Below are 27,564 nucleotides of genomic sequence, written 5' to 3'. Positions count from 1 at the left end.
GACTATAGTAATTTGTCAAGAAGCTTGTATCTGAGTAGAGCATGTTCTATTAATCTCTGATGACACAGCATATTTATGTTACGATTGAATAAATATTTTACATATTCATTTTTCTTAATTGTATTCATTGGTTTTGCAAAAGAGAAGGACAATCGTTAACAGTACTGTTGAGCAGTATAATATATGACTTTATTTAAAATAAAACATCTGATTGACTAAATTGAACTGAGTAAGGAGTGGGATACAGTTCTCTTTAAACCACCGAGTGATCATCCTGTCAAAAACACGATCCTCGGTCACACAACAATCACGCATGTACCGTGCGGGTCTCTCCGTGCAGCTGCCTGGGAAGGCTGCACACGCACAGCGGGGACGGTCAGGAGCTGAAACAACAACGACGCAGCCACAGGCGATTTAAACGTATGAGCCCACCGTAAATGGGTTTATCACCTCACCGGGACTCACTTTCGTCGCTGTCGTTCACTACAACCGATCGTTGTGGATGGATTACATTATCCACGTCTCACCGAGAAGCCTCACAACGCCCAGTCAGCAGCGGCAGCAGCGGCAGCCATCGCTCCGTCATTGACGCTGGAGGTTAGTCACCAGCTAGCCTAGCCTAGCCTAGCTCTCCGGCTAACCGGCAACGCTAGCAGACGGCTATAGCCTGTAGCTAGTGGCCACTTCGCTAGCACGATGCTAATGTGAATTATTTTTAAATTACCGGTGAGTTTTAACGCTTTCCAGAGGAGTGGTGATGGTGTAGCTTTTAAGATTGTTTGTGATGTCTGAGTTTGGTAGCTAACGTTAGTGGAAAATTACCAAAAAAAAAAGATGTTAGCGTTGTAGCTTAGGTCCATTTAACCGCGGCGGTGTTTACACGTTTCTGTCACCGCTTCACGCTGTTTCAGTGGGAAATGAAGCAGCTGAGCGTCACGTTGTGTGACTGTTGTGTGATTTATGTGTGACAGATACATAACTGTGTTGTTACATAACATGAAGCGTTGCATGCTGCCCGGCTGTGCTCATGCTAACTTTGTTATATACATTGATTGTTAGGTAAACATGGCGTCTGTTTCATACATGTGTGTGTTTGTGTTTGTGTTTGTGTGTGAGCGGACGGACTCTGCTTTTTGTATTTTTCCAGTCAGCCTGTTGCTGCTGCACCATATGAGTGGATTGTAATCAGACACCTGCCTCTCTCCTTCTCTCTCCCTCTCTCTCCCTCTCTCTCTCTCTGTGTCTCCATGTGTTTCAACAGATCACTGTAATCTGCTCCTGCAATGGCCGTCTTTAGTCACCAGGTGCTCTTGGCAGTCACAAGATCAAGGTAAGCAGTAAAAAAGAAAAGAAAACAGTCTTTACTGCAGTTGAAGGTGAGTCTGTTTACAGTGTGTCTGCTGGCCTGTTGGTCTCATGGCTACACGCACACACACACACACACACACACACTGATGATGATGAAGATCACAAGGAGGAGGAGACAGTTCAGTTTGCCTCACAGTGTCAGCTGTCCTCGCTTTCCCCTTCCTAAATACTCACGACCCAATTACACAGTTTTAACTCAGTTATACTTGATCCAGTACAACAACTCTGCCATAAAGAGGTATGAATTTAATTATTACGTTAACTATTGTTATTGGTGTTAAACTGGACTGCATTATATTGAGAGATGTTTCTAATATTTTGGCCACCCCGTTTACATACATGAGAGGGCCAAAATATTAGAAACACCCCTCAATATAATGCAGACCAGTTTCCTAAAAGTAGAATTTATGGCTGTTGTTGTTTTTTCTTTGATCAGCAGAATATATTTCTTTCTGGTTATTTTGTCGGTCGAGCTTGTAGGAACTGTCTAACATTGTTATAGAAATTTACAGACATATGTGCTAGCAGATATCTAATTCACCAACCGTCCACTTCATTCATAACAATCCAGTATGCCATAAATTCAACTTTTACGAAGCTTATAATCTTTCGGTTTTTCTTGACACTGTCAGAGAGCTATTAACTCTACTTTATGTTTATTATTCAGGTAATATTGAAAGGTGTTTCTATTATTTTGGCCTCGTGTGTAAACAGGGTGGCCAAAATATTAGAAACACCTCAATATAATGCAGTCCAGTTTTAAACAACTGCAAACTACAACCTCAACAATAAACATGACAGTTAAGTGAATACCTCTCTGAAAAGTTTAAACATTATGAGCTTGGGAAAGGTTGAGTTGTTGCATTGGATCACATTGAATTGTGTAAGTGTACCTAGTGTGTATACTAATTTATGAAGTTAGCTATGCTTTTACATCAGGTGTTTTTCCTTTGATGAGCTTTGATCATTTCTATCTTGTTTTGTTTGTTTTTGTTGAGTTTGTAGAAAATGTAAATGTACTATCCAGCATCGCTATATAAATCTATACATGTGATAGAAGATATCTACTGTATATAGCGCAAACTAGGCATACATTTATATTCTATTAAAGGTTCCCTGTGATGTTTGACCTCTAGTAGTGTCAGCCGTGTTTATGGTTTCACACTATTCTAACAATAAGTGCCAGTAACACACTAAGAAACACAGCAGTGTGTGAGCAAACGTGGATGTAAACAAAGCAGGATTTAAAACATAAAATGTGTTCTGAAGATAGAAATACATGCAACACATTTGTTAGACCTCAAGGAAACATGCAGTGTGTTTTGGTCAATGTAAACATACCCCTTTGTTTGTTTACAAGAACACTCTTGAAATCTGTTGTATCTCTGTCAGCATATCAAGTGACCCCGAGCTGGGTTCATGACACGCAGGTTGAAAACTGCTGCTAATGCTTTTTTTTCATAGCAGTGACTGTGTGGAGAGAGATTTGGTTACAAGTGGTCACCTGAGACCAAGTTGAGGTTTATTCGGATGACAGTTGTGAACTGCACTCGCTGTCAACGGGATTAAAACCTATCCGTGCTGTAGATACTGGATCTGAACATGTTATTAACATAATTAATGTTGTTCAAAAAGAGATTCATGTTTCCTAGAAGCAGCTGACTGAAGAGGCTCGAGTAAATTTTTGAATTTTTTTTTTCTTTTCTTTTTTTTTGTATTAATAGTTTTTAGTTCATCTCTAGTTGATAATGGGGCTGCAAGATTGTAGCAAAACTCATAATTCCAGTTATTTTGATAGTACAGTATTGAGATCACAGTTACCCATTGATTTAATACTTTTATTACACTTTTAAATAAAGAGATCACTGCTTTCACGTCCATGTTGTACTACATTTCTGCTAATGTACAATCATCTTGCTTTGCGGCACACAAACAAGTCTCGAGCACTCTTTGGATATTATTTGTTCTTGCCTAACGTCATGTTCCCTAGAGTAAATCACAAATACATACAACAGAAGATGATGATCTGTTTCGAGGGAGTTGCAACATCTGGAAAATTTTTGACTCATGAGCATTTTACTGATGCTCACACAGAACAAAGATGGTACTTTACCTACTCGGCTACTTAAACATTAGAGCAGCACATACATCAGAGGAACATAATAAGTTTGGCTTTAAGCTGCCTCACTTGCAGACAATGACAAGTCTGTTTGATTGACAGCTATACTTTGTGTGGTGTGGTGCTAAAATAAGTTGATTAGTCATTAATTTATCAGCAATTTTTGTGATATTACATTAATACTTGAAGCCATTTATCAAAGTCCCAGTTTCTCAGGTAGAAATTTGCTGCTTTTTTTTTGTATTTACATAAATGACTTAATAACTTGGGTTTTGTCTGTTGATCGGACAAAAAAAACACTTTGAAGACTTTCCGTTTACATTTTATTTGGCAGCTCATGATTTGATTACTAGGATAATCATGTATCAACATACAAGCTAGTGGAGTCAATTAGGGCTGTAACTAATGAAGACTTTGATTATTAATTAATCTGCAGATTATTTTCTTTTTCATCATTGTGAAATAGTCAGAAAATAGCTAATAATTTCCTAGAGCCCTAGGTGCCATCCTCCAATCTTCTTTTCCCAACCAACAGTGAAAAATCCAATATAATATCTAATTTCTAAAATAAATCCAGTAGTTTTCACTTTACGATGATGTGAAATACCAAAAGCTAAAAGCAGAAACTCTAGTTATTGTCACTTAATACATATATAGGCAATTATCAAAATTGTGCATGTGTGATCAATGGATCAGTTCATCAAAAACCTTTCACAGTATTTTATCAGAACTAACCAGTTTTTCTTGTTTCTGTCAGCAGGGGATCATATTTGTTATCCAAGAGGAACAGCTGTTCCTCTCTGTCCTCCAAAGCCTATCTCCACGTAGACCCTCCTCGCCACATCTCGTCCCAGCTCACGCTCAGGCACTCCCGCTATGGCTACAATCACTGTTACAGAGGCCACGCCCTCTGCCGTGGCCACAACTCCGCCCTGCTCGCCCGCTCTCTACACAGTTCAGGTGTTTGGCTCCAAAACATAGAACAAGAGGATGCTAAGGCTTCACCAGCTGCTACCCAGGATGCTTCTCTGGGAGCGAAAAAGGACTCTGTGGCTGCTGCACCCCAGTCTCCATCAGCTCCCGCTCCGACGTCCACCACCACAGCAGCTGCCGTTCCTCCGGTGCAGGAGAGGGCAGTCTTGAAGAAGTCTCTGTATCAGAGGATTGTGGATGAGTTAAAACATTACTACAATGGCTTCCGGTTACTTGGCATTGACATCAACATTGCAGGCAGGATGGTGTGGAGGCTGCTGCATGGACAACTGCTCACACGCAGGGAGAGAAGAAGGGTAAGAGAAGATTCAGTCTTTCTAATCTTACAGGGTTTATTTATCTTCCAGTGTAAACCCCTGCAATGTCAGGCACAGGGATCTCCATAATTTATAGTCAGCAAGTTGTTATCCACATACACAAGCCCAGCCCACGTGGATTTGTCACCAGAAATACTGTTGCAGTGGAAAAAGATGTCAGACAAGAACATAACTTGTCTTTTCCTGTCCATGAAACGGTTAAACCGACCTGTTTGTAATAGGAACTCACCTAAAAGCAACTGTTAGTCATCCCGAGAGCCATGCCACTGTCCGCCAGCATGGTAAGTTATATAATTAACAAAGACTCTCTCCTTCAGTGGACACATTAAACCTACTTGTTTCTAAAACTATTGTACCTGAAAGTAACTGTGCACAAAGAGATCTTTGGCTTTGGGTTAAATTCAGCTTTGAAATATTTTGCCCCGGTCTGATCTTGTTATACTGCCCTCAGGTCACAGCGACATGTCTGTCTGGTTTATTTACAGTCGTCTGGTTTCTTCACTGTCATTACAAAAGACTCGGCTCTAAAAGTTGTTATCCTGGTTCCCCTCCTCTGTCTGTCTGTCACTCTCGCACTGAGTCATTATCAGTAAATCAATGAGAAATATTTTATGGCTTCAGGGTTTTTTTTGGCTGTTCACGGCTTTTACATGTCAATAAGGAATGAGTACTGTGTGTTCCCAAAGTCGTAACACATGTGGGAGGAGCAGCAGGTATGCGGTTTTCTGCACACCATGCTGTGGATGAACAGATTCAAGCATTGTGACCCACAGTGTGTCCGACCAGTTCTTCATCAGAAGGAGCTGTATCGTCTCATTGTTCACTGACCCGCAGGGAACAAAGACACTGTTAAAACTCCTTTTAAACCTGAAATAGGTCAGTCTGTGACTTTAATCCTCCTGTGAAAGACTCTTCACTTCTGCTAGTGATCTATTGTATTGTGTTAAAAGACTGTTCTAAGATCAGTTTTACACTAATATACAGACCTAATTTTCACTGTACATAGTATTTTATCATAACTAACATAGAAGAGCTAAAAACAATCAGTCAATTATCTAATATTCAACTGATTACTTGGAAAATATTCCGATAGTTGATTAATAGTTTAGGACATTTTGTTCCTTTTTCTTTCTCTTACGTAAACTAAATATCTTAAATATTGATTGTCCTCTGAGAGCCTGAATTGACATTTTATTTATATTTTGAATGACTTCTGTGTCTCTGCTCTCACTCATCCAAACTTCACACTCACTGCTGCACTTCCTTGGGTCCTCCGAAATACACCCACCGAACGTAAAGTCGATTGGGCGACCACTTGTTGAGACAAATCACAGGACAGACAGAGACATGCAGACAGATAGACAGAGACTCCTCTCATTTTAGATTATTTCCTGTACAATACAGCTGCACAGCATCGGAAGATTTGGGCAGGAAATTGACTCTTCTTTTCCAGCAAAATACTGAATCTGAAACGCTGTTTTCAACAAAGAGTGGCACTTCAGTCATGACACACCTAGAAAATGCACTCAAAAGGGATATGTCTGTATTAGACCACAGCGTAATTGAATTGTCAGGATGATATCGATATTTGAGAGGCTAAAAACATAAACACTTAAGGATCCTTCAAAATGAATTATTAAAATTAAGATATAGACTGAGGGTGACACTTTATAATATAAACCTGTCAGTGTGCTCCTTCTGCAATGTCTCGTTACTTATTGGTCGATGTAAACACTCACACTGCTCATATCTGTGATGAGATAATGTCGACTGATGATATCAGCCCAGCTCAGTCTCATTTATTTATTTTTATCTGAGCTGGCTCCGCCCGCGTCACTCTCAGCTGATATGTCATTTATTAAAAGCGTTGGCTCTTCCCTGGACATATCTTTGCAAATTTCAGATAAGCTTTCTGTCGGTTCATGGGGAGAAGAACTGGTTGATCATTGAAAGAGAACATACTGTTACTGTGTGTCTCGCTGACTGATTGGAGTACACGCATTGCAGTGTGTGTGTGTGTGTGTGTGTGTGTACCCTTGGTGACCCATGTTGTGCACATGCCATGGTAAAACTATATTTGGGCTATTTTAAAAGAGGACTGTCAGAGCTTTGGTACATGTGTAATGGATCTTACATGCACACACACCAAAGACTTGAACACTGACATGAATACCGGCCCATGTCACCTTCCACATTTTGTGACCATTGTTTTTCTTTGTGTTCCTAGCTGATGCGGACCTGTGCCGATCTGTTTCGTCTGGTGCCCTTCATGGTGTTTATCATCGTTCCTTTCATGGAGTTCCTTCTTCCGGTCTTCCTCAAACTCTTTCCAGAGATGTTGCCCTCCACCTTCGAGACAGAGTCCAAAAAGGCATGTGTACATGTAAAGACACACACCCCGCCGCTTGAATGGACATTACGTGGCTTCATTACGTAACTTTTCAGATATGACTGTGGCTGCTGTGTTAAGAACGGCTGCCTGTGCAGGCAGCTGACTTTATCTAATCTAGCCTATTAACTTTGGGAGCTGGAATACTATATAAACATGCTCTTCAAACCTGAAAATACTTTTAAAAGATCCACATAAGGATGATAATATAGAAATAATATGACTGTCACTTTTTATGGAAAGCTTTCTGTCCTCGGCCCAGTCGGCCTCTCATGTTCCCTGGTTGTTCTGGGAGCACGGTTGGGTGATTCATAGATATGCTCTCCTGCTCCTGGACAGCTCAGAGGTGCCAGGCCTCTGAAAATTTGACTGGACACAAGTCACAATATGAGAACAGAAAAAAAAAGCATGCTGTGATACTAGATGCTCTATCTAAAACGGAGTGAGAGGTACCAGAGCAAATGAACATATTGTGATTAACTTCACTGAACCAAAAGGAAACAGTGTTTTTATTATAGGCGTTTTATTATAGGAATATAAAAAGTGATCCTGAACCGTCTCTCTTGATAGATACTGTATAGTATGATAGCTTTTTATGAAGTTTTGAGGCACCAGCTCTTTATGTTTTCCCTTTCTTTTCTAAAAAATATGACTCATTTAGTGCAGGAGAAGATGAGCAAACATGAGTTAAAAGTAGGCAGCCAAACATGGTGCTTTTGTAAAAGGTATAGTATTATGTGGCTGGAAAACGCAACAATTATCCACAACTGTCTGAAATTGTTTGTAAAACCTTCTTTTACATCACTATGATATATGACTGCGTCTTTCAAAATGCCTAGTTACCAGAAAGAAACATTTTAACTCTGTAATGTTGAACTATGCGTCACTGACAGCTGTATTTACTGTACTTAAATACATCAAACTGTTATTGTGTTTGAAGTATATATTTTTTAAACTAACCAGTGTCCCCTCCATCTCCCATCATGCAGGAGGAGAAGCAGAAGAAAGGTCTGGCGGCTAAGCTGGAACTGGCAAAGTTTCTCCAAGAGACCATCGCTGAGATGGCTAGAAGGAACAAGGCAAAAGCTCAGACAGAAGACGAGACGCAGCGCTTCTCCACATATGTTCAGAAGGTGAATTACAGTTTAACGTGTCCGGTGTGTGATAAAAGGTAGTAGTACCTCCTGCACACTTTTTATACAGCACGGTCCAGCCCATAAGTTTTTATTATTGCTGTAAAGTTTCTTCTGCACTCTGCTGTCATTAATGTCTGTTGTTCTGAGAGCAATGAGCAGAGCAGATCATGCATGAAATACTGCAATTTTGAATGTAGTATTAATAAAGTAGAGGTTTTGATTTCATTAGTGTATTCCATGTGTGCAGTTCTCTGTTCGAATAAGCTGTATACTTGAAATTGAAATTGTTTTCTCTGTGTGTTCCCGTCAGGTTCGGGGCACAGGCGAGCAGCCCACAACGAAGGACATTGTCCGGTTTTCGAAGTTATTTGAGGACGAGTTAACGCTGGAGCACCTGGAGCGCCCCCAGCTAGTGGCTCTGTGTAAACTGTTGGAGCTGCAGCCTATCGGCACAAACAACTTGCTGCGTTTTCAGCTGATGTTGCAACTCAGAACCATCAAGTCAGACGATGAGGTGAGATAGAGGACTGGTGGGGACCTGGTAGTTTTGTGGTCGAGGGACTGATGGCATGATTTTATAGTCATGACACGAAAGAATAGGTGGTTATAAAACTAAGAAGTACCATACCTGAAGTTTAGCCCAACTACCTTTGTCTTCTGCTAACTACTTCCCCAAGTATGCAAGTTTTGACAATGGTAAAACTACAGGAACAGGCTTGGCAGATATTTTAATCTCTGTTGTCCTTGTGAAATAAAGAAATTCAGATTTTGAGTACTTCCAGTTCTCGTTTCTCACGCATTTGACTCTGATTTCTTCACAGATGATTGCAGCAGAGGGTGTGGCAGCCATGAGTGTGTCAGAGTTACAGGCAGCGTGTCGTAGTCGGGGGATGAGGTCTCTGGGTCTCACCACTGACCAGCTACGTCTGCAGCTGCAGCAGGTGAGGGGCTGAATGTTTGTTTGGAGCTTTCTAGTTTGTTTCTAACATAACCAGTTGCAGTTGCATAAATTGCAGGATTGCAAGTGAAAAGTTTGTTGTTCAGACAAAATGAACAGACTTGATGCAGTGTGTTTTTAATGAATGTACTTCTCCATTTAGTGGCTGGACCTGCACCTGAAGGAGAACGTTCCACCATCACTACTGCTGCTCTCCAGAGCCATGTACCTGACTGACCTCAAACCAAAACCCCCCGTCATCCCACCTGTTCCCAAACTAGAGGTTCGACTTTAACAGTCTACTTAAAATCTTACAGGCCGCACAAGCTTTGTATTTACTTGAATGTACAGATTAGAGAAAGTTGTGCCCAGCTTAACATTCCAGCTGTTTAAATAGCTGGTATGCCGGGTCACTGACGTTTGGTACGTTCAGAGACTATTTATGACTATTTCGTAATTGAAAGATATTTTTTTAATTATATGACAAAGAGAAGTGGCATATTTGAACATGTAAAGAACTGGAACAGATAAATGTTTGGCATTTTGGCTTGGAAAAGTACTGACACGAATTATGAATTGTCAAAATAGATGAAGATTTTTTCTTCAGTTGACTAATCATTACAGCTCCATTAGCAATTCAAAACCTATTAATCCTTAATAAAAATGACACATGAAGACATGTAAAAGATCCCTGCTTTGAATAATATTTTGTCAAAGTCTATGATTATACAAATAGTGTATGTGCTCCAGTTCACTTTAGTTTAAGTTGCTTTATTGGAACACGATTGGCTACCAAACTATTTGTGCTCTCAAAAAATCATCTTAAACTTTCCTCCTTTAGCAGATAAATGTGAAAACGGCCTTAAAGGCTCAAAGTCTGCATGCGCATCATTCTTCACAGTGAAGGTTAAACATCCAAGTGATGTAACAATAAGCACATTTTAAGCGGAGCGGCACAGAACAGCAGAAATACAGCAGAGTAGGTGGTCTTTGTGGGATGTGGTCTTCTTATCAGAGGTTTTGTTGTCATTATTATTGCAGAAAGCTCCTCCTCCTCCAGTGGAGAATACAGGAGCAAACGCGACCTCAGTCAGTACTGACATGTTGGCGGACCCTGCTCTCATCATCAAAGACAGGCCGGTCAGTGCACAGCCACAAAACACACGGCAACACGAGATAAGATAAATCATATTGATGACGGAGAGAGGAAATTGAGTCATCACTGCAGTTTAGAATAGATTTCTGCCTAAACAATGTCTGTACTTATATTCATAAGTCCACTATTAGACACCGAATGGGCACTTCTCATCTTTGGGTGTGTACCAGAGTCACAAAACAGTCACTGTATCTTCTTTTTTTTTTTTTTTGGACAAATTAAAGGATTAGGTATAGATCTTCCTACATGGATTAGGAAAATTGTACAGCTTCTCAATGAAATGCAACATTTAAGGAAACATGCGTATTTGCTTTCATGCTGGGAGTTAGATGAGAATCTTGATGCCAGTCTCCAGTGCGTACAGTAAATAAAAAGCTCCAGCTGATTAGCTTAGTACAGAGACTGGAAATGGAGAAACCACTAACTTAGCTCCCTCCAAAGGTAACAAAATTCACCCACCAGTATTTTCAGATCACGAATTGAACACATTTTTACACTTTGGATTTTGTAAGGAGGATTAAGCACCATTTAGCTTCCTCCTTTTCCCTGTCTTTGTACTAAATTAGGCTAACTAGCTGCAGCTTTATATATACTTTATCAATCTTTTCATCTGAAGATCACATAAACCATAAATAATATAAAGATCTAAATGAACTGTACATGTGCATCAGCTCGTCTTAACAAAACGCAGCTGTCACGTAGCTGAAAATATCCTGTATTCAGCTAAATGTATACATGCCTGACAATCCTGCAGGACCCTTCGTCTTATTTGTCTTTTTGTCTGCATGTTGTAGGTGGAGGAGATGAGAGACAAGGCTCCCGTGGTGTCGGACAAACCCCTGACTCCTGCTGAAGTCCTTCAGGTGAGCACCAATTGTTTCTTTGGACCCGTGCAATCCACAGAAACCAGTTTAGGATTTGATGTTATACAGGGTTTCTTAATCCAGTTAGTTCTTCCTGGCTTTGATCTTTCTCACATGACGTGCTAATCTCTCACGGTGGGACACAGCTGCTATTCTGGAAAACCAGCTTTCTGCTTAATAGAAACTTCTTGAATACAGTAGTCTCTCTCCTAGAGACTAGTTGGAAATCTGTTTAGATGAGAAGACGTAATATAAAATTAGAAGTTTGACAGAGTAACCATCACAAATACAGAAAGCTGCTGGCCAAATTGGAGCTGAACATCTCAAGTTAATCTGTGTGAGGTTTAAAAATAGCTGATAAATATAGACCTGTCACTGTCACGCAGCAAAGAAATACTACATGGCACATTTAAAAACAAATTTTTAAGCCCCAGTGTGACAAATCTTTTTAATGAGATTGTTGTGTATACTGTCTTTTGGTATGAGGGACGGGTATTGACAATGTATTGATGCTTTCATTTAGTGAGCCCAGTAATTAAGACACTGAGGTCTGTCAGGTGGTTGAATTCACTCATCCCATTATTGAAATGTTCTTCTGTTCAGCTGTTTAGTTGTGCAGAGGCACCACATGCTAAGGGGCACACATTTACTGCATTATAGGTCACTGTGCTGCACTAATCCGTACTACTATCATGGAGACTCCTTGTAATTCAGTATTTTGAGACACATAGCATGTGACTGCAATGACCCCGGTTCACAGTTCATGTCTGGCTGATCGTCCTATCCCCTTCTTTGTCTTTGTTTCACATCACCTGCAATTATCTGTTAAATTCGGGTTTTGTGGCTTCTTCCACAGGCTAAAGCAGCAACCGAGGTGTCCCAGAAGAGCAAGATGAGTGCCAACGGTGTCTGAAGAGGAGCAGGAGCCTCTGGACTGAACGGGAGAAGGACTCGCACAGCTCTGTCCTCAGGGGAGGAAAGGTCTGCTTCGTCTCAGCAGCTGCTTCTTTGTACCCTCGAACCTCTGCTTTCATATTTTTGCACTCCGTTCTCTGTAACTCTCTGTCAGAGCTGGACAAACCAGCCTGAAATTTCACTGGATTGGCAGACCACTGATGGTGTGATTTCTTTGACCTAATGTCCTGGAAATGAAGCCCAAACCACCCATGGCATATCCTGGTCAACCTTGTGTTTGTCACCTTACAGTCTAGATGGTCTCCTCCTCCTGTAAATTTGTAAATATCCTGTATATTTTTGTCTCTGTCTTACATCACAGCAGCAGCAGCTTTGTATATTTTGCTATGCAAAGGCCTAATGTCTTTTCTTTCTTTTCTCTAAGCAGTTTTATTTCGATACTTTCACCTGTTCAGGATATGAGAGAATTCATCAATTCTTTTTCCAGAGATATTTTGCTGAACTTTTTGGTTCGGTTTCTGTCCCTCTGTTATATTTGCTCAGTAAGCTAGACCCCACCCCACCGCCAAAACATGACACACTTTGAGCCTGGCGTTTAATAAAATGCAAAAGGTTCAGTCACTCATTTCGTCTTTTGATTTGGACTGGCCCTGCCTCTAAGCAGGGTGACATAGCGTAGCTGCTTGCTGCTGTAATTATCCAACGAAGACTGGTATATTATTAAGAGAGGTCACTCCTTCAACCCAGAGGTAAAAAGAAAATGCAGATTTTATTTGCATAATACAGTGTATGTATTGTGTTTTAACACTATGATGTTACGATTTCTTTAAGCTTAAAAGAGAAAATACTTGATTTTTTTTCCCCATAGAGATGTATAATTAACATGTCAGAGAAACACAAATCCCGAAGCCACAATAAGATAAATGTTATTTTTTGGTATTGTGGCTGGAAAAAAATTTAAAAATATCTTAATTAAGCTCTCATACATATATGATCCTAAAAGCTATTATTGGAAAGTTTACCACTTTAATGTCTACTGTATAAATACAGTTTTGTGTGTGTTGAGCAGTGCTTCAGATTTTGTAACCCTCCTCTACACATTTGACATTGTTGTATTAACATACATTTATTCATTCACTGCAGCTGAATGAAAGATTTTCCTCATTGACATCTATCGATGGTCACCTCCCATCAAAAAAGGATATTTTTTAAGCAAAGATATTGCTAATGAAGATTTATATTATTGGTTTTACATATGTGCCTAAGGTTAAAGGGCGATTGTGTTTGCATTTTTCATCAGAAAACAGATTTTCTATATTGTACCAATATTGTTTGTATTTTGGTTTGATCATCACCTCATTGTGTTTAAAAAAAAAAAGAAAGAAAAAAGTTTTCTCTTTAGTGGAATGTCTCCTCTTCCCTTCCCCATTTGATCCAAGTATCGACGCAAATCCAAATTAATCTCTTTCCTACAATCACCAGTGTTGATACTGATGGAAAAAGCAATCACCTTTTCAGTCAGATCGGCACTCAGGATGCAAAAGAGATTAAGAAGAATTAAAAACATTTAGTTATTCTGATACCAAATTTAAAAAAAACAAAAACAAAAACTATTTTCTGCAGACATTCTGAGTAAACCCATTTACATCAGTTTTTACCTGTTGGATACAGGTCTGTACTCCATGTTGATGTGTTGCTCAGACTTGTTGAGTTGCTTCATTTAAAGACTGGTACTGTCTACTGCATTATTAAAGGTTTGCACAGTAATTACAACATTGGGAATTATTTGTTTCATGTTTCTCTTGTGCCTCTTGAGACTTGCTAGACTGAAAGATGAATGAATAAATGTGTTTCCTCACGATGATTGGACAGGATGGACTCTTCTGCGTCCACAGGTTAATCCTTTTTGTGTCACCTCTTCCTCATCCATCCATTCATTCATTCATCAGCATGATAGTGTGTTGTTAATGAAGCTGTAGCTGTCTGGAAACTATACCTACTGTTACCACAGATGGTTTGGTACACCAATGGCTGCATAATGTGTCCTCTTTTTAGTTTCTTTCAGTTCAGAATTGCACTGCTGTCCAGTTACTTCTTACCCTGCATTAAATTTATGCATCACGTTAAAATGGCAAATGAGTGTCAGGTGATGAAAACGAAGAATTCACATCATTAAAATGATGAAACCCTTGACAGCCGTGTCTTATGTCTCTTTGTTAATACATGTAAAATCAAACTTATTCAGTTTCTTCTGTGAATATATCACAGTTGTCTTGTATTGTTGATGAGTATGAACATTTTACTTTATTACTGTGAGATTACCACTATAAACACTAGATATATAGGTCATTAACTAACTTAACGTGATTTTGTTTGACTTTTTGTACTATGAGGTTCACAGAAATACTTTTAAATGCATACATTTTTATGGACAGCAGGTGGCACCATTGGTACACAAGAATTCATGCCTAAACCAACATGTACAAGACCAAGTGCACATTTAATATATATGTTTATTAAGCTTAAGAGCCTGAGCATTATGTCTACTTACATACTACATGCTATAGGGGTATGTACAGAGTTGTTGGGACTTTAAATTAGTCTACATCTAATGAACTGGGATTTCTTGTAACACTGAGCTTCTTAATACATCTGATAATAAGACATAGTCTGCGTATATCTCTTTCAAAATGTGTCTTAGAAACATTCATGGAAGGAGAAATTTAACAAAAATTAAAAAGGTTACCTGCTAGTGTAATTCTTTCCAATCATCCGTGATTTTGTGGAAACATAAAATGATGGAAATTTCTGGTGAATGCCTCTGTGGGCTTAGTGTTGTATTTACTCTCTTTGACCACAGACATTTTTTCCAAGCAACTCATTATAACCCCTGTTCACTTTGAGGCTTTGATGCAATGCAAACTTTGCAAACGTTTTAAGGCTCATTCCTGCAGCGTTTTATATACTTCTGAGTAATGTACACATAATATGACTCTATTTGATATTTTACATAAAATAGGCTATTATTTATTAAAATTATGATGTATATATTTTAAACCTGTTTATGTAAAAGAAAATAAACATAGCCAGCCAACACTGTCTTTTAAGTGACCCCTTCTGGGCACCCCTATGAACAATTTTTGGAGGCGTCACTGGGTGGGTGGGGGACTTCAAAATATTTTACCCATTAAAGGAGAGAGCAGGCTGTGAGGAGGACTGATACAAAAGAAAAGGCTGTGTTGTGGACACTGACGCTACAAGGTCAGCAGTATGTGTTTTTGAATATTTGTTTTTAAGATGGTACATTGATTAGATTTGTATTATAAATTTTTCCATAGCAAGTGATTTCTGGAAATAGACATTTTCACAGTGTGTCATTGAAATAAGAAAAAAAACTAATGAACAAGTAGATGAAAAGGTATTTACTGTTGCTACGGGACTGTACTTGTACTTGTCTCGCTCAAAACTAACAATACACAGCATCAACCAGTTAAGCTTCATATCAAACCTGGGCCTACATGGCTTAACTATAACACATTGACAAGTAACTTATTGTAAGAATTTACAATTGTATAAAGGCAACATACTAGTACCATGTATTTACTGCAGTTCCTTTGATGGTCAGTGCTAAAGAACGTCAAGAGTGTAAAGTATAAGATTTGGCCGCCTGCACTAAGCAGTATGTCTGAATAGAGTATGTGCTATTTTAAGCCTGACAGGCACATAGCTTCGAGTTCAGTCCATGGGTAAAACAAGGTTGTCAAGGCTGGGTGGTGAAAAAACATACCAAGGCTACTAATACTACCGCAATACTGTCTTGTACTTAAAAGCTGCTGTATTTCTAATATTTCTAGAAAGACAGCTCTTTAGAAAGAGAACTTTTAATTGTAACATTATAAAACCAATGTATCTCGTCAGTAAATGTATGTACTCATTGCTGCATGTTGCTCCCTCCTTTTAAGAAGGAGGAAGAAATATTTGAAAATAGGATATGAGGGCATGATTATATGGTAGAACTGAAGTTGTAATGGCATCTCCTATTATGCGTTCCTAATGTATGTGTTGCGTGTATGCATGTTTGTCATTTCATGTGAAATAAAAAAGTATCTTCTTATACATATATATAATTTTCATTTTCATTCATTTATTTCCCTTGTTTTTTCTCTACCTCTTCCTCTCTTTACATTTCTTTCCCTGGCTCCTCTCTGCATTGCAAAGATGAAGCTGACTGTAGGGGCTGTGTTGGGTCTGTCCCTCATTTTGGTTCATATTCATTTTTCAATGGCCGGGAAAGGAAAGCCATTTGGTGGGAAAATAAATCTGTTTAAAAAGCCCCCCAAAGTGCCTAAACAACCCAAACAATCCAACTTGCCTGGTAACAGGCAACCAGAGAGCTACCCTAAACAAGGAGGTAGCCCTAATCAAGGAGGTTCTCCTTATCAAGGAGGTTACCCCAACCAAGGAAGTTACCCCCAGCAGCCAGGCAGACCAGTGGGTTACCCTAACCAAGGAGGTTACCCCCAGCAACCAGGAAGACCAGGGGGTTACCCTAACCAAGGAGGTTACCCCAATCAAGGAGGTTACCCTAATCAAGGAGGTTACCCCAACCAAGGAAGTTACCCCCAGCAGCCAGGCAGACCAGGGGGTTACCCTAACCAAGGAGGTTACCCTAATCAAGGAGGTTACCCCCAGCAACCAGGGGGTTACCCTAACCAAGGAGGTTACCCTTACCAAGGAGGTTATCCCCAGCAACCAGGCAGACCAGGGGGTTACCCTTACCAAGGAAGTTACCCCAACCAAGGAGGCTACCCCCAGCAGCCAGGATACCCAGCCGGTGGTTACCCAGCACAGGGTTACCCATATGGAGGAGGTCATGGTGGGTATGGTAGTTATGGAGGTTATCCAGGTGGATACATGAACTACAACCCAAACAACAAAATCCTGAGCCCTCACTATGGGGGCAGTTATGGATATGGTGGCCATGGTTTTGGGGGCGGTTCTCCCTTTTCCCGCTCAGCTCAGGCAATGGGTGTGCTTCCCTCTGATAAATCCAGAGGGTTTGGCCGCAGTGCGGTAATGGCAGCAGCTGGAGGGGCTGTGGCAGGAATGGCCCTGGGATACGGGTTAGGGAGGTTTCCCCGTCCTCACTTTGAGTTCCACAGCCCCCAGGAGGAGTATTACTACAACCACTACATGTACAGGAAATATGGTGTCAAGTCTACTGATACAAATGACTACAGCAGAGACTACAATTACAGCCCACCGCCTCAAACTTATGATAGCTTCATGGACACGTGTGTGAAGAGAAAAGACCTGTTGCCTGAGGAGAATCAACAGCCAAACAAAAAAACAGCTGCCACCACAACTACAATTACAACCACTGCACCTACTTCTGAAACTACCACATCTACTACTAAAACTACCACAACCACTGCTGCCCTAGACACTGGCATTGGCAGCAACACAACAAAGAGCAACAGCACTGCAGCATATAACTCCTCGACCTCTACACCTCCAACTCCTCACCCTCTAAATCAAACTAAAGTTGATCCTGTGCCTTCAACTTCACAGGTACTCCAAAAAACTGCTACTGATGATGATGATGCTGGCATGGACAACAACACAACAAAGAGCAACAACACTGCAGTAGATGATTCCTCGACTCCTGCTCCTTCAACTCGTTCTTTAAATCAGCCTAAAGCCGATCCCGTGCCTCCAACTTCACAGGTTCTCCAGAAAACTGCTACTAATGATGATGATGATGATGATGATACGGTCAGCATTGTGGAGATTGGCTACCCAGCACTGATCAAACAGCTTAAGGTCAGGAGATGTGTAGAGTTATACATTGTTTACTCTGAAAAGTACTTGAAGAAAAATACTAAACCCAGTGCCAGCAATGGGGTGCAGGGACTCGAAATGGGATTGCAAGGGCTTTTAACTGTGGTCACCAGTATTATAATGATGGCACTGAATAGCAACATGTTACTGCAGCAGCACTGACGCCTTCATTACTTATTAAAGTGATGGCGAACCATAGAAATTAGGTCTTTGGGAGTTTAAGGTAGATTGTCACAGTGAATTGTAATAACTTTGGTGATACTCTGACTTTTCATCTGTCGCCATCATAATAAGGTTATTGTTTTTGCACAATAGTTAAGTTTATGACCAAACATATCTATAATTAATGAGATTCTCATCAACCTCAGCTGAGCTTTATTCTTATCCAGTTTTGGATGATAACATGCTAAACTGACATGGTGAACACAGTAAACAAAAGACATAAGTATAGCTGAAGAGATTTTTTTTTTATCATGGGGCTGGTACAACCTCTGACATACTTTAACTTTTCTTGAGACTTTATACTTTTGCTCTGCTATATTTCACAAGAGAATTCTACTTTTTACTACATCAATTTGACATTTATAGCTATTTGTTACATTGCACCAAAACACATTATATGCCTAAATGATATGATGAAGTACTTTAACTTTTGATACTCTAAAAGTACATTAAAGTACATTTGCTGATTAAACTCTTTTTGAATTCAGGACTTTTACTTGTGGAGTAAATAGAGTATTTTTAGACGATGACATTTACTTTTACTCCAGTGAAATGTCACTTCAATGAGTCAATGAGTACTTTTTCAACCACTGATTGATGATGTGATGCTCTTGCTTTGCACAGTAAGTTGTATGGGATATATATATATACATATATAGTATAATATATAATGTAACCTCAGTGATTTACTTAGACCACTAAAGATATCACTGCGTTCTAATTCGTCTCAAGGAGCTAGGGAAGGTTAGTAGTAAACACAAGAATGTTTATTCTCACAACAGGAAAATTCAAGTTGAAACTTGTTGAGATCAAAAACCCCAAAGGTATGAAAACAATAAACAAAAATAATAAACAAAAAATAAAATAAATTGTCCTCTCAGCTGTTCTGATATCAAAGTTCAATTTGTCCATCAAAAGTTTAGTTGGAGTCCGTTTAGTCCAGTTCAAGTTCAGTGTGTAGGTGGTCCTACCGGGTAGTATGTTTGTGTATGTATGTTACTGCGCGCTGGTTCAGGATATTCCTCCAGTACGACTCTCCACGACGACGATGAAGATGAAGGAATCTGCCTCCTTTCTTTTCCGCCTCTCAGACAGAAACCCCTGGTCAACTCGATGTAGATTCAGCAACTCGGCATAATAAAAAAAACCAATCTGCATAGTAGAAACAAAGTTAACTAGCAGTCAATATTATCTGTACAGATTTATATCTATTTCCTCCCTCTTTTACTCAAATGTAACTAATACTGACCACAAAGAATGAGTGACTGCATATGAGACATAAACCCTCAGGTCACCATTAATGTGTGTGTTTTTTTAACAGTAATATATCAATCATTTACACAAATAAACTCTGATCTCCTTTCAATCATGTTTCTCATTTACCTTACAAAAATACATATTCAGTTTCAAAATGAATTTAAACATATATTTACTTTAAGAAAAATCAGCGCGACCTCTGTGTGTACATGTCAGTTTACGTTCAGCACACACCGCTCTTTTCCACTCACTAACATTGAACATGGCGTCGGAATGACGCAGTGAAAATTCCGCGACACTCGTAAATTAAATGCACTTTTCCTCAACTCAACTTAGCATGTTGACTCGCTACAACATCTAAAAAACACTTACAGGTCAACTCGATGGTTTTTATGGCTTTACAGTTTCAACATTCTGCATAATATAAGCAAACTGAAAACTCATGGTCATTAGCTGTTAGCAAACTTAGCGTGTAGCATAGCACCATAACACAGTACAGCAACCACGGAGTCCTCGTTTGAAACACAAAACAAAGTGTCCCTCCGGTGACAGTCGTGCGGGCACTCTCTCGAAAAAAACTCAAAAATGATACAGAGTCGTAACTGTGAAAATAAAACCGTGCTTTTGCAGAAAACAGCGGCAACTTCGCTTAGCAATATCTCCCGACAGCATGACTGCTTTTCCTCATTGAGCATACTTAAGCGCCCTTTTGAGGTCACATGAAACAACTACAACTATACTTTTTGCATGAATTACACACAACGAATCATACACACAATCATAACAAATACATTTAGTAACCCACTGTATTTTTATCGGGTAATATATATTATATATATATATATATAATATATTAATATAATAGATTATATATAATATATATATATATATATATATAGATATAAATATGCTTGCCTCTCTGTCTTTCTATTCAGTGTTTTGCTCCTGTGTGTTCAGAGCTCCATAGAACATAGATGCTTTGGTTCATCAAGGCTACCTGTGATCTGTAGGCGAGTTTCTTTCAGATAAAAGTTGCACTGCTGTCTAGTTCATTATGTTTCTGTATTATATTTTTGATACAAATGAGTGTTTATGAAAAAACAGAATGAACATGACTGAAATCATTCAAATCATTTCTTTTTTAAAAATAGAAGAGAAAACTTAATTAATTTATTTGTATTGTGTTAGTGATAACAGTAGCAAAATAGCCTTTTTATAATAATATAATATTTTATCAGAATTAAATAATCTACTCTTTTGGCTGTGTTTTATTTTAAAAGAAACAGGTTGTCATAGGTTCTCAGTATTATTCATCACAGTGTTGTTAATGTAGGACTTTCAATGGGCTGCAGGTGGTGTTATCTGTGTCCAAATACACATCAGTGCTCTGTTCTGGATCTTAAAAGCACCCATGATTTCCTGTTGACTTCCTCTGTCAGAGCTTGGCTTCACTTTTTTGAAACACTTTGTGGTCATACAAAACGAGTTTAACTGCAAGTGATTAAAAGGTATATTGTTATATATTTATATATAAGGCAGGAATTTGAGTTTGGTCATCTGGGTTACAACCATAAGTATTTGGCATAAATTCTGAAAAGTACATCTTATGTTTAGTAAAACTGATCCATGAGCTGAGTTCTTGGGAAACTACATTAGGGTATGGCGTTTTTTGATAACACACTGTGGAGCCATCACATCTGGTATAAGAGCAGGTAATGTATGAAATAAAGAAATCTTTTAAATGTGTCAACAGATCAAATAAAACTGTTATTGTGTGTATTTTACCTTTAAGTAAAACTACCCATTATACAGAATGGTCCATTTCAGACAGACTTATTATGATGCATTAAAATGTAAGAATTTAATGTTTAATCTGAATTGTAATATACTGTTAGCTGACTGACTGGCCACTTCATCAGGTACACTCATTAGGTACAAGCCAGTGTGATCCAAAACAACACCTCTGCCTTAAATTCTACTTTTAGGAAGCTTATAGTCTTTTAGTTTTTGTTGACACTGTCAGAGAGACATTGGACTGCATTATATTGAGAGGTGTTTCTAATATTATGACGTCCGCATGTATATTAGAAACACCATTCAATATAATTATAGCTTTGTAAAAGCAGAGTTTATGGCAGAGCTGTTGTATTAAATTATACTAGATTGTAGTGTGTACCTAATGAAGTGGCTGGTCAGTGTTCATAATAACATCTGTAGACAGAATAAAAAGAAGATGGTAGTGTAATGGTGCAGAGTGCAAAGGATGCTGAAATAAATATGGTTTATATATCAGATTATATTATGTACATGAGGTAGGTGGGTATGACAGTATGTAAAGCACGAGTAGCATGAGTATGAGTGATTATGTTTACATGATGAGTGTAAACAGAAATTACTGTAAAACGTCAGTACAATACAAATATACTTAATTTTCGTAAACGCTGCCCAGAGGAGTAGCTCTGTACTCTTGGCTCACATGTGGTGATTTTCCATATGACGTCGATCACATTGTTGAGGATGCTGGGAAATGTGGTCAGTAAAGCCCCCGCCCCCGTTCCTCTGTTTCCACGCGACCGCACGTCCCTCGTGCGGTTTTACGTCTTATTTCCAAACCCTTTGAAGTGCATCAACACTCAGGTGGAAAAGACAACCCGGGAACCTGAAACTAAATCAAACGGAAACATTCAGACAGTCATCCATAAAGGTAAGACTGGTCCTGTTTTTAAAGTGAAGTGCATCTTTCCAGCTTTAAGGCTGGTTTGGGAGCGTTTCTGTCTGTATCTGTCTGCTCTCCTTACAATGTGTAAATTATAGTCGATAGGTGACACTGGCAAGCGCCATCTTTTAACCACGGAAAGGGCAGTGAGAGAGACAGGCCACGTTAAAGTGAGTGCACTGTCAGTGCAAGGTCAGTATATATAATGTATCTGTAAACAAAAAAAATATTACTACTACTAGTGTTTTGACGTTTATTGTTGCAAGAAGATGCACCCCCATCCGCAGGGAGGTGTCCTCTCACTGCCACGCCTGTTTGCTATCTCTCTGCACTGTTTTCAGTCATGAAAAGTTATATTTTAATGGTAAAATTCTTTATTATGGGACAAATTAACAATTTACCAAAGTAAAAAAGAAAAAAATGCTGTCTTTATCTCGTAATGATGACTTATGTGCTATATAATTATATAGCTCCTCATACTTACTTAATCTCTATTTAGAGTTATTGGTGCAGTTATCAGTACTCACTCAAGCAAAGGAGGAAATAAATGCAGAATAGGTGTGGAATATGCGGAGTAACAAATAGCCGAGTGCATCAGTCCAAAAAAAATGAATGAATTGGCATTTCTCTAACATTTTAGATAGAAGATGACACTAACAAGAAAATCATGTAAACAATAGTATATTATGATGACTTTAAATAAATCCTGCTTAGTCATTTGCAACATTGCAACAGTCGTGAAGATCCAGAAATATTAAAGCACCGTGGTATAACAGTAACAGTATAGCAAACGCCTCTTGACTGTAAACAAATTAATATAATCTCAGTATGCCTGCATCATCCAATCATCATTCGATCATTCCAAAGGTTAACAGGTTATTTAGATATGAAAGAGGCATCCTCAAAAGGTTCAGTCATTCATAATCATGGATGCAAGATTCATTCACTGGGGAAACTGTTTAAGAACAATGATTGTCAATGCACAATTCTGCAGATTCAGAGAGTCTCTGCAAATGAGGGGCGAGGCAGAACAACAACATTGACTGCCCGTGATCTTCAGTAGCTCAGGCGGGATGGCATTATAAACCTGTATGACTGTACAAAGGATATTACTACATGGGCTCTGTACACTTTTTTTACACAAAAAATGTTTTCAGTAAACACAGTTTGTTGCTGCATCTACAAATGCAAGTTAAGACTCCACCTCGCAAAGAGAAAGACAGATATGAACAACATTGAGAAACACCCTCTGGCCCTCTGGGCCAGATCTAATTTTACATGGACTAATGAAAAGTGGAACGAGTGTGCTGTGGTCTGATTAATCATCATTTTGAATTGTATTTGGAAATCATGGATGTCGTGTCAGAAAATGGTGGTATGCTCTTTCAGGGTTGGCAGTGAGTTGCTACCCCAAGTAAAGGAGTTTATGTAGGGGCAGCGTCATGAGTAATGTTGACGTTGTTTCGAACTATTGTGGGGAAGAGTTGTATCAATCTGTGTTTCAACCCTTACCTATGGTCATGAGTTTTGGGGGGTGAAAGAATGAGATCCCAGATACAAGCAGCTAGTTTACTTTAGTTTAGGGTGGCTGGGCTCAGATAGGGTTAGGAGCGCCAACATCTGGAGGGAGCTCAGAATAGAGCCATTGCTCTTTCCTGTTGAAAGGTGTCAGCTGAAGTAGTTTGGACCTTTTATGGGCGCCTTCATTTGGAGTTTTTTTGGGCATATCCAGCTGGTAGGACACTCAGGGCAGCCCTAGAACTCGCTGGAGACCTATGTGGCCTGAGAACACCAGGTAGAGCTGGAAAATGTTGCTGGGGAGGCCATAAATAATATATTAAAAATACAATATATCTGACCGCGGGCCATGATTAGCCCCCGAGGCATACTTTGGACATCCATTACATTTATAAATTTGATATTAATGGCTGCTCTCCCATCAAGTTGTCAGTCAGACAGAGTTGTTGTTTCACACATGAAGCAACAACAGGAGACGCTCTGTGTCAGACGTGTTCTCACATGTTGACTAAACTTTACAAACTGAGTCTCAAAATGACATCACAGCTCTGTGACGCAGTCAAAAACTGATTGATAATTGATACGTCCATGCTAACTAAACAACTAAACTTCAGCGCTGATGCTCCGTGTTTAGATTCTGCCCTGTGTGGGTCACGGGCACGCTTTAAACAATACCATTGGCTGTGTTACAACCTGTCACTAAAAACATCTGCCCCCTCCTCGGATATACATTGATTTCATAAATGGCCTCTGTGAACTCTAAATGACAGAAATAGCGATGGAGAGCAGAACATGTGCTATACTTAAAAAAAATACCTCGCAATCAGACATTTAATACTTTTTAATACTTTTTAATATCCCGCGGGCACCCTGAATAAGTAATTATTTAATGCCAATATAAAAAAAATGGAGGCATTCTTATACAAAAATAAAACACTGCATAATCATAAGCTTCACATGTAAAACAGAAAGTTTTGCTATTTCAAGTCAACCTGAAAGCCTATTTCAGATGCATTTTAAAAACCATTGGGGGTGAACTCGGTTATCAAGGCTGTGTGGTGCAAAAACATCTTGAGGTTGGCAGCACGAAATTGTTGTAAACAACATTTACTGTTCTTTTGCATCTGCTAGATTCAGTTAGTAGAACAAGATAACAGAAGACATGGTGGCCACAATACTTAGATTGCTCTAATGTCTCCATTAGGTTCAGCTCAATGAATTCTGTGTTACTATAGCTGCATGTTCTCTTGTACTTGACTTTTAAGACTTGTAAGGATAAAATGATACAATCTCTACGTACTATAATCTCATTTTTCCCTGTTCTTTCTTAATTTTCCTCTCTACAGGGCGAAGATGAAGCTGAATTCTTTGACTCTGCTGTGTCTGTCACTTCTTTTGTTTTATATCCATTTTTCACTGGCCAGGAAAATAGGAGGTTTTGGAAAAAACTTTGGTTCAAAGAAGCCCTTCACACCCAACAAAGGCAGCACTAACACCAATACAGGCCACAAAAATAGTCATGGCACCAGCTATCAAGGTGGCGGTTATGGTCATGGTGGTCAAGGTGGTCACAGAGGTCAAGGCAGTTACGGGGGTCATGGCGGTTATGGAGGTCATGGCGGTTATGGAGGTCATGCCGGTTATGGAGGTCATGGCGGTTACAGAGGTTATCCAGGTGGATACATCAACAAAAATCCAAACAACCAAATCCTGAGTCCTCACTATGGGGGCAGTTATGGATATGGTGGCCATGGTTTGGGAGGTGGTTCTCCCTTTTCCCGCTCAGCTCAGGCAAGGGGGTGGGTTCCCTCTGATAAATCCAGAGGGTTTGGGCGCAGTGCGGCAATGGCAGCAGCTGGAGGGGCTGTGGCAGGAATGGCCCTGGGTTACGGGTTAGGAACGTTCCCCCGTCCTCACTTTGAGTTCCACAGCCCCCAGGAGGAGTATTACTACAACCACTACATGTACAGGAAATATGGTGTCAAGTCTACTGATACAAATGACTACAGCAGAGACTACAATTACAGCCCACCGCCTCAAACTTATGATAGCTTCATGGACTCGTGTGTGAAGAGAAAAGACCTATTGCCTGAGGAGATTCGACAGCCAAACAAGAAACCATCTGCCACCACCACAACTACTGCTGCCCCAGACGCTGGCATGGACAACAACACAACAAAGAGCAACAACACTGCAGGAGATGATTCCTCGACTCCTGCTCCTTCAACTCGTCCTTTAAATCAGCCTAAAGCCGATCCCGTGCCTCCAACTTCACAGGTTCTCCAGAAAACTGCTACTGATGATGATGATGATGATACAGTCAGCATTGTGGAGATTGGCTACCCAGCACTGATCAAACAGCTGAAGGTCAGGAGATGCTTGGAGTTGTTCATGGTTTACTCTGAAAAGCACTCGAGGAGTGTGACAGGTGGTGTGCAGGGACTGGAGATGGGCTTGCTGGGGCTTTTAGCTGTGGTCACTAGTACTATAGTAATGCTACTAAATAGCAATATGCTAATGCTGCTGCAGTGAGGCCTTGATTAGCAGATGTAGTGATGAAGAATGTCTTAAAAGAATAAATGGAAAATTGAAAATGATTGTGTAAAATTGCATGTCAATTTTGAAAAAGGGTCACTTCAGTATTGTTTGACCTTATTTCCTCTGTGCTTTGTATCAGAGTGACTAATGGGGACAACGATTTTTGAATTTTCCCCAATCTTGTGCGTAAATTCTGCAGCTGGTGGCTGTGGAACGCTACAAGGTCTTCCCACGTTTCACAAAATGTGAGAATTTGCTGATTTGATCTATTTTGTAGATTAAATGTTTCATGGATTTTATACTTGGTTAAAACCATTGTGGTAATTTGAATATGTCTATGGAGCCCAGAAAGTGAGTAATTGCAAGAAAAGATTATCAGACAAGTCCAAAATATGCCTAAAAACATTAATTAATATTGTTAAAAAAATTTCTTTTGATCTGATAAGATGGTAAAAGTAACTTTACCTTTACCACCAACTAGTACATTTATTTAACTCTTTTCTTTTAAACTATTAAGTCTTATATAGACTATAGCACATTAATAAATTATCCACTTCCCCCACACAACATTTCTCATTTTCCTCTTCACATTTCATCAGACTGTGTTATTAAATTTACAAAATGTTTTCCCCATTAGTCACTTTGACACAAAAATAGTGATTCACAACTGTCAATTAATACTAGACTTGACCATGTCTAATATTCTCACTTTACAGATATCATTGCTTTATACTGAGAGGCTTTACACTAGCAAGTCAAACATGACTGACTGTGTGCAAGCTGTTATTCTAACACTTAAATTACTTACTTATAATCCATCAAAGACGAGTGCGTTCTGTCTGAATGTTTATGTATGTTGTCCTAACATGTTTCTGTGTGCCACAGCTTTGTACAGCTTGTTGTATAGTTTCTTAGATTTTTTTATAAACACGCCTCGTGCCTTGCATTTCTTCCTCCTGTCCAGTGTTTTGCCTCTCTCTCTCTCTGTCTCTCTCTCTCTCTGTCTCTTCCTCATTGGGTAGCCTGTGACCGTGAAAAGTGCTCTTAAAGTATTACACCCCTGATATTCACATTAATCTCCAAAACCTACTGAATGTCATCTTGCATAATTAGTTGAGTTCATTGCTGCTAACCCTGCAAGTACAATGTATTGGATATGATTTGTACACTAATTTTTCTTATCGCAGAAGCTGATAGTGGAAATAAAAATAATTTAAATGTCACTATTTTGAAAGCAGTCTTTATGTGAACATAATGTGTTCAAATAACCTGTTAGGGC

General features: G+C 39.4%; 3 protein-coding genes across 6 annotated transcripts; all 3 read left to right on the top strand.

Moving 5' to 3' along the window:
* The first annotated feature begins 300 nt into the window (after positions 1-300).
* letm2 (leucine zipper-EF-hand containing transmembrane protein 2) lies at positions 301-14,384 on the top strand. 2 transcript variants are annotated; one of them, XM_019264497.2, is made up of 11 exons: positions 301-597; positions 1,262-1,330; positions 4,245-4,776; positions 7,025-7,168; positions 8,176-8,319; positions 8,633-8,836; positions 9,144-9,263; positions 9,423-9,542; positions 10,301-10,399; positions 11,210-11,278; positions 12,135-14,384. In XM_019264497.2, exons 2-11 carry the CDS (start codon positions 1,284-1,286, stop codon positions 12,189-12,191), a joined length of 1,536 nt encoding a protein of 511 aa, XP_019120042.1. In that variant the 5' UTR covers positions 301-597; positions 1,262-1,283; the 3' UTR covers positions 12,192-14,384. The 2 variants fall into 2 exon arrangements, with proteins under 2 accessions (XP_019120042.1, XP_010732537.1); XM_010734235.3 differs by having other exon boundaries at positions 302-597; positions 4,248-4,776.
* Positions 14,385-14,530: 146 nt separating this feature from the next.
* LOC104921643 (uncharacterized) lies at positions 14,531-18,908 on the top strand. Of its 3 annotated transcripts, none has more exons than XM_010734234.3 (2): positions 14,531-15,454; positions 16,412-18,908. In XM_010734234.3, the coding sequence occupies exon 2, from the start codon at positions 16,412-16,414 to the stop codon at positions 18,194-18,196; it is 1,785 nt and encodes a 594-aa protein (XP_010732536.3). In that variant the 5' UTR covers positions 14,531-15,454; the 3' UTR covers positions 18,197-18,908. The 3 variants fall into 3 exon arrangements, with proteins under 3 accessions (XP_010732536.3, XP_019120039.2, XP_027133909.1); XM_019264494.2 differs by having other exon boundaries at positions 14,531-15,461; XM_027278108.1 differs by having other exon boundaries at positions 14,531-16,676; positions 16,827-18,908.
* A 2,814-nt stretch (positions 18,909-21,722) lies between these two features.
* On the top strand, positions 21,723-27,508 carry LOC104921642 (prisilkin-39). Its single transcript, XM_019264498.2, has 2 exons — positions 21,723-22,217; positions 25,094-27,508. The coding sequence occupies exon 2, from the start codon at positions 25,101-25,103 to the stop codon at positions 26,277-26,279; it is 1,179 nt and encodes a 392-aa protein (XP_019120043.2). The 5' UTR covers positions 21,723-22,217; positions 25,094-25,100; the 3' UTR covers positions 26,280-27,508.
* The last annotated feature ends 56 nt before the right edge of the window (positions 27,509-27,564 follow it).

Source organism: Larimichthys crocea, chromosome III (assembly GCF_000972845.2).
Source record: "Larimichthys crocea isolate SSNF chromosome III, L_crocea_2.0, whole genome shotgun sequence".
NCBI classification, from domain to species: domain Eukaryota; kingdom Metazoa; phylum Chordata; class Actinopteri; family Sciaenidae; genus Larimichthys; species Larimichthys crocea.
Note: the sequence above shows the minus strand (reverse complement) of the source record. Positions and strands in the feature narration are given on the sequence as shown.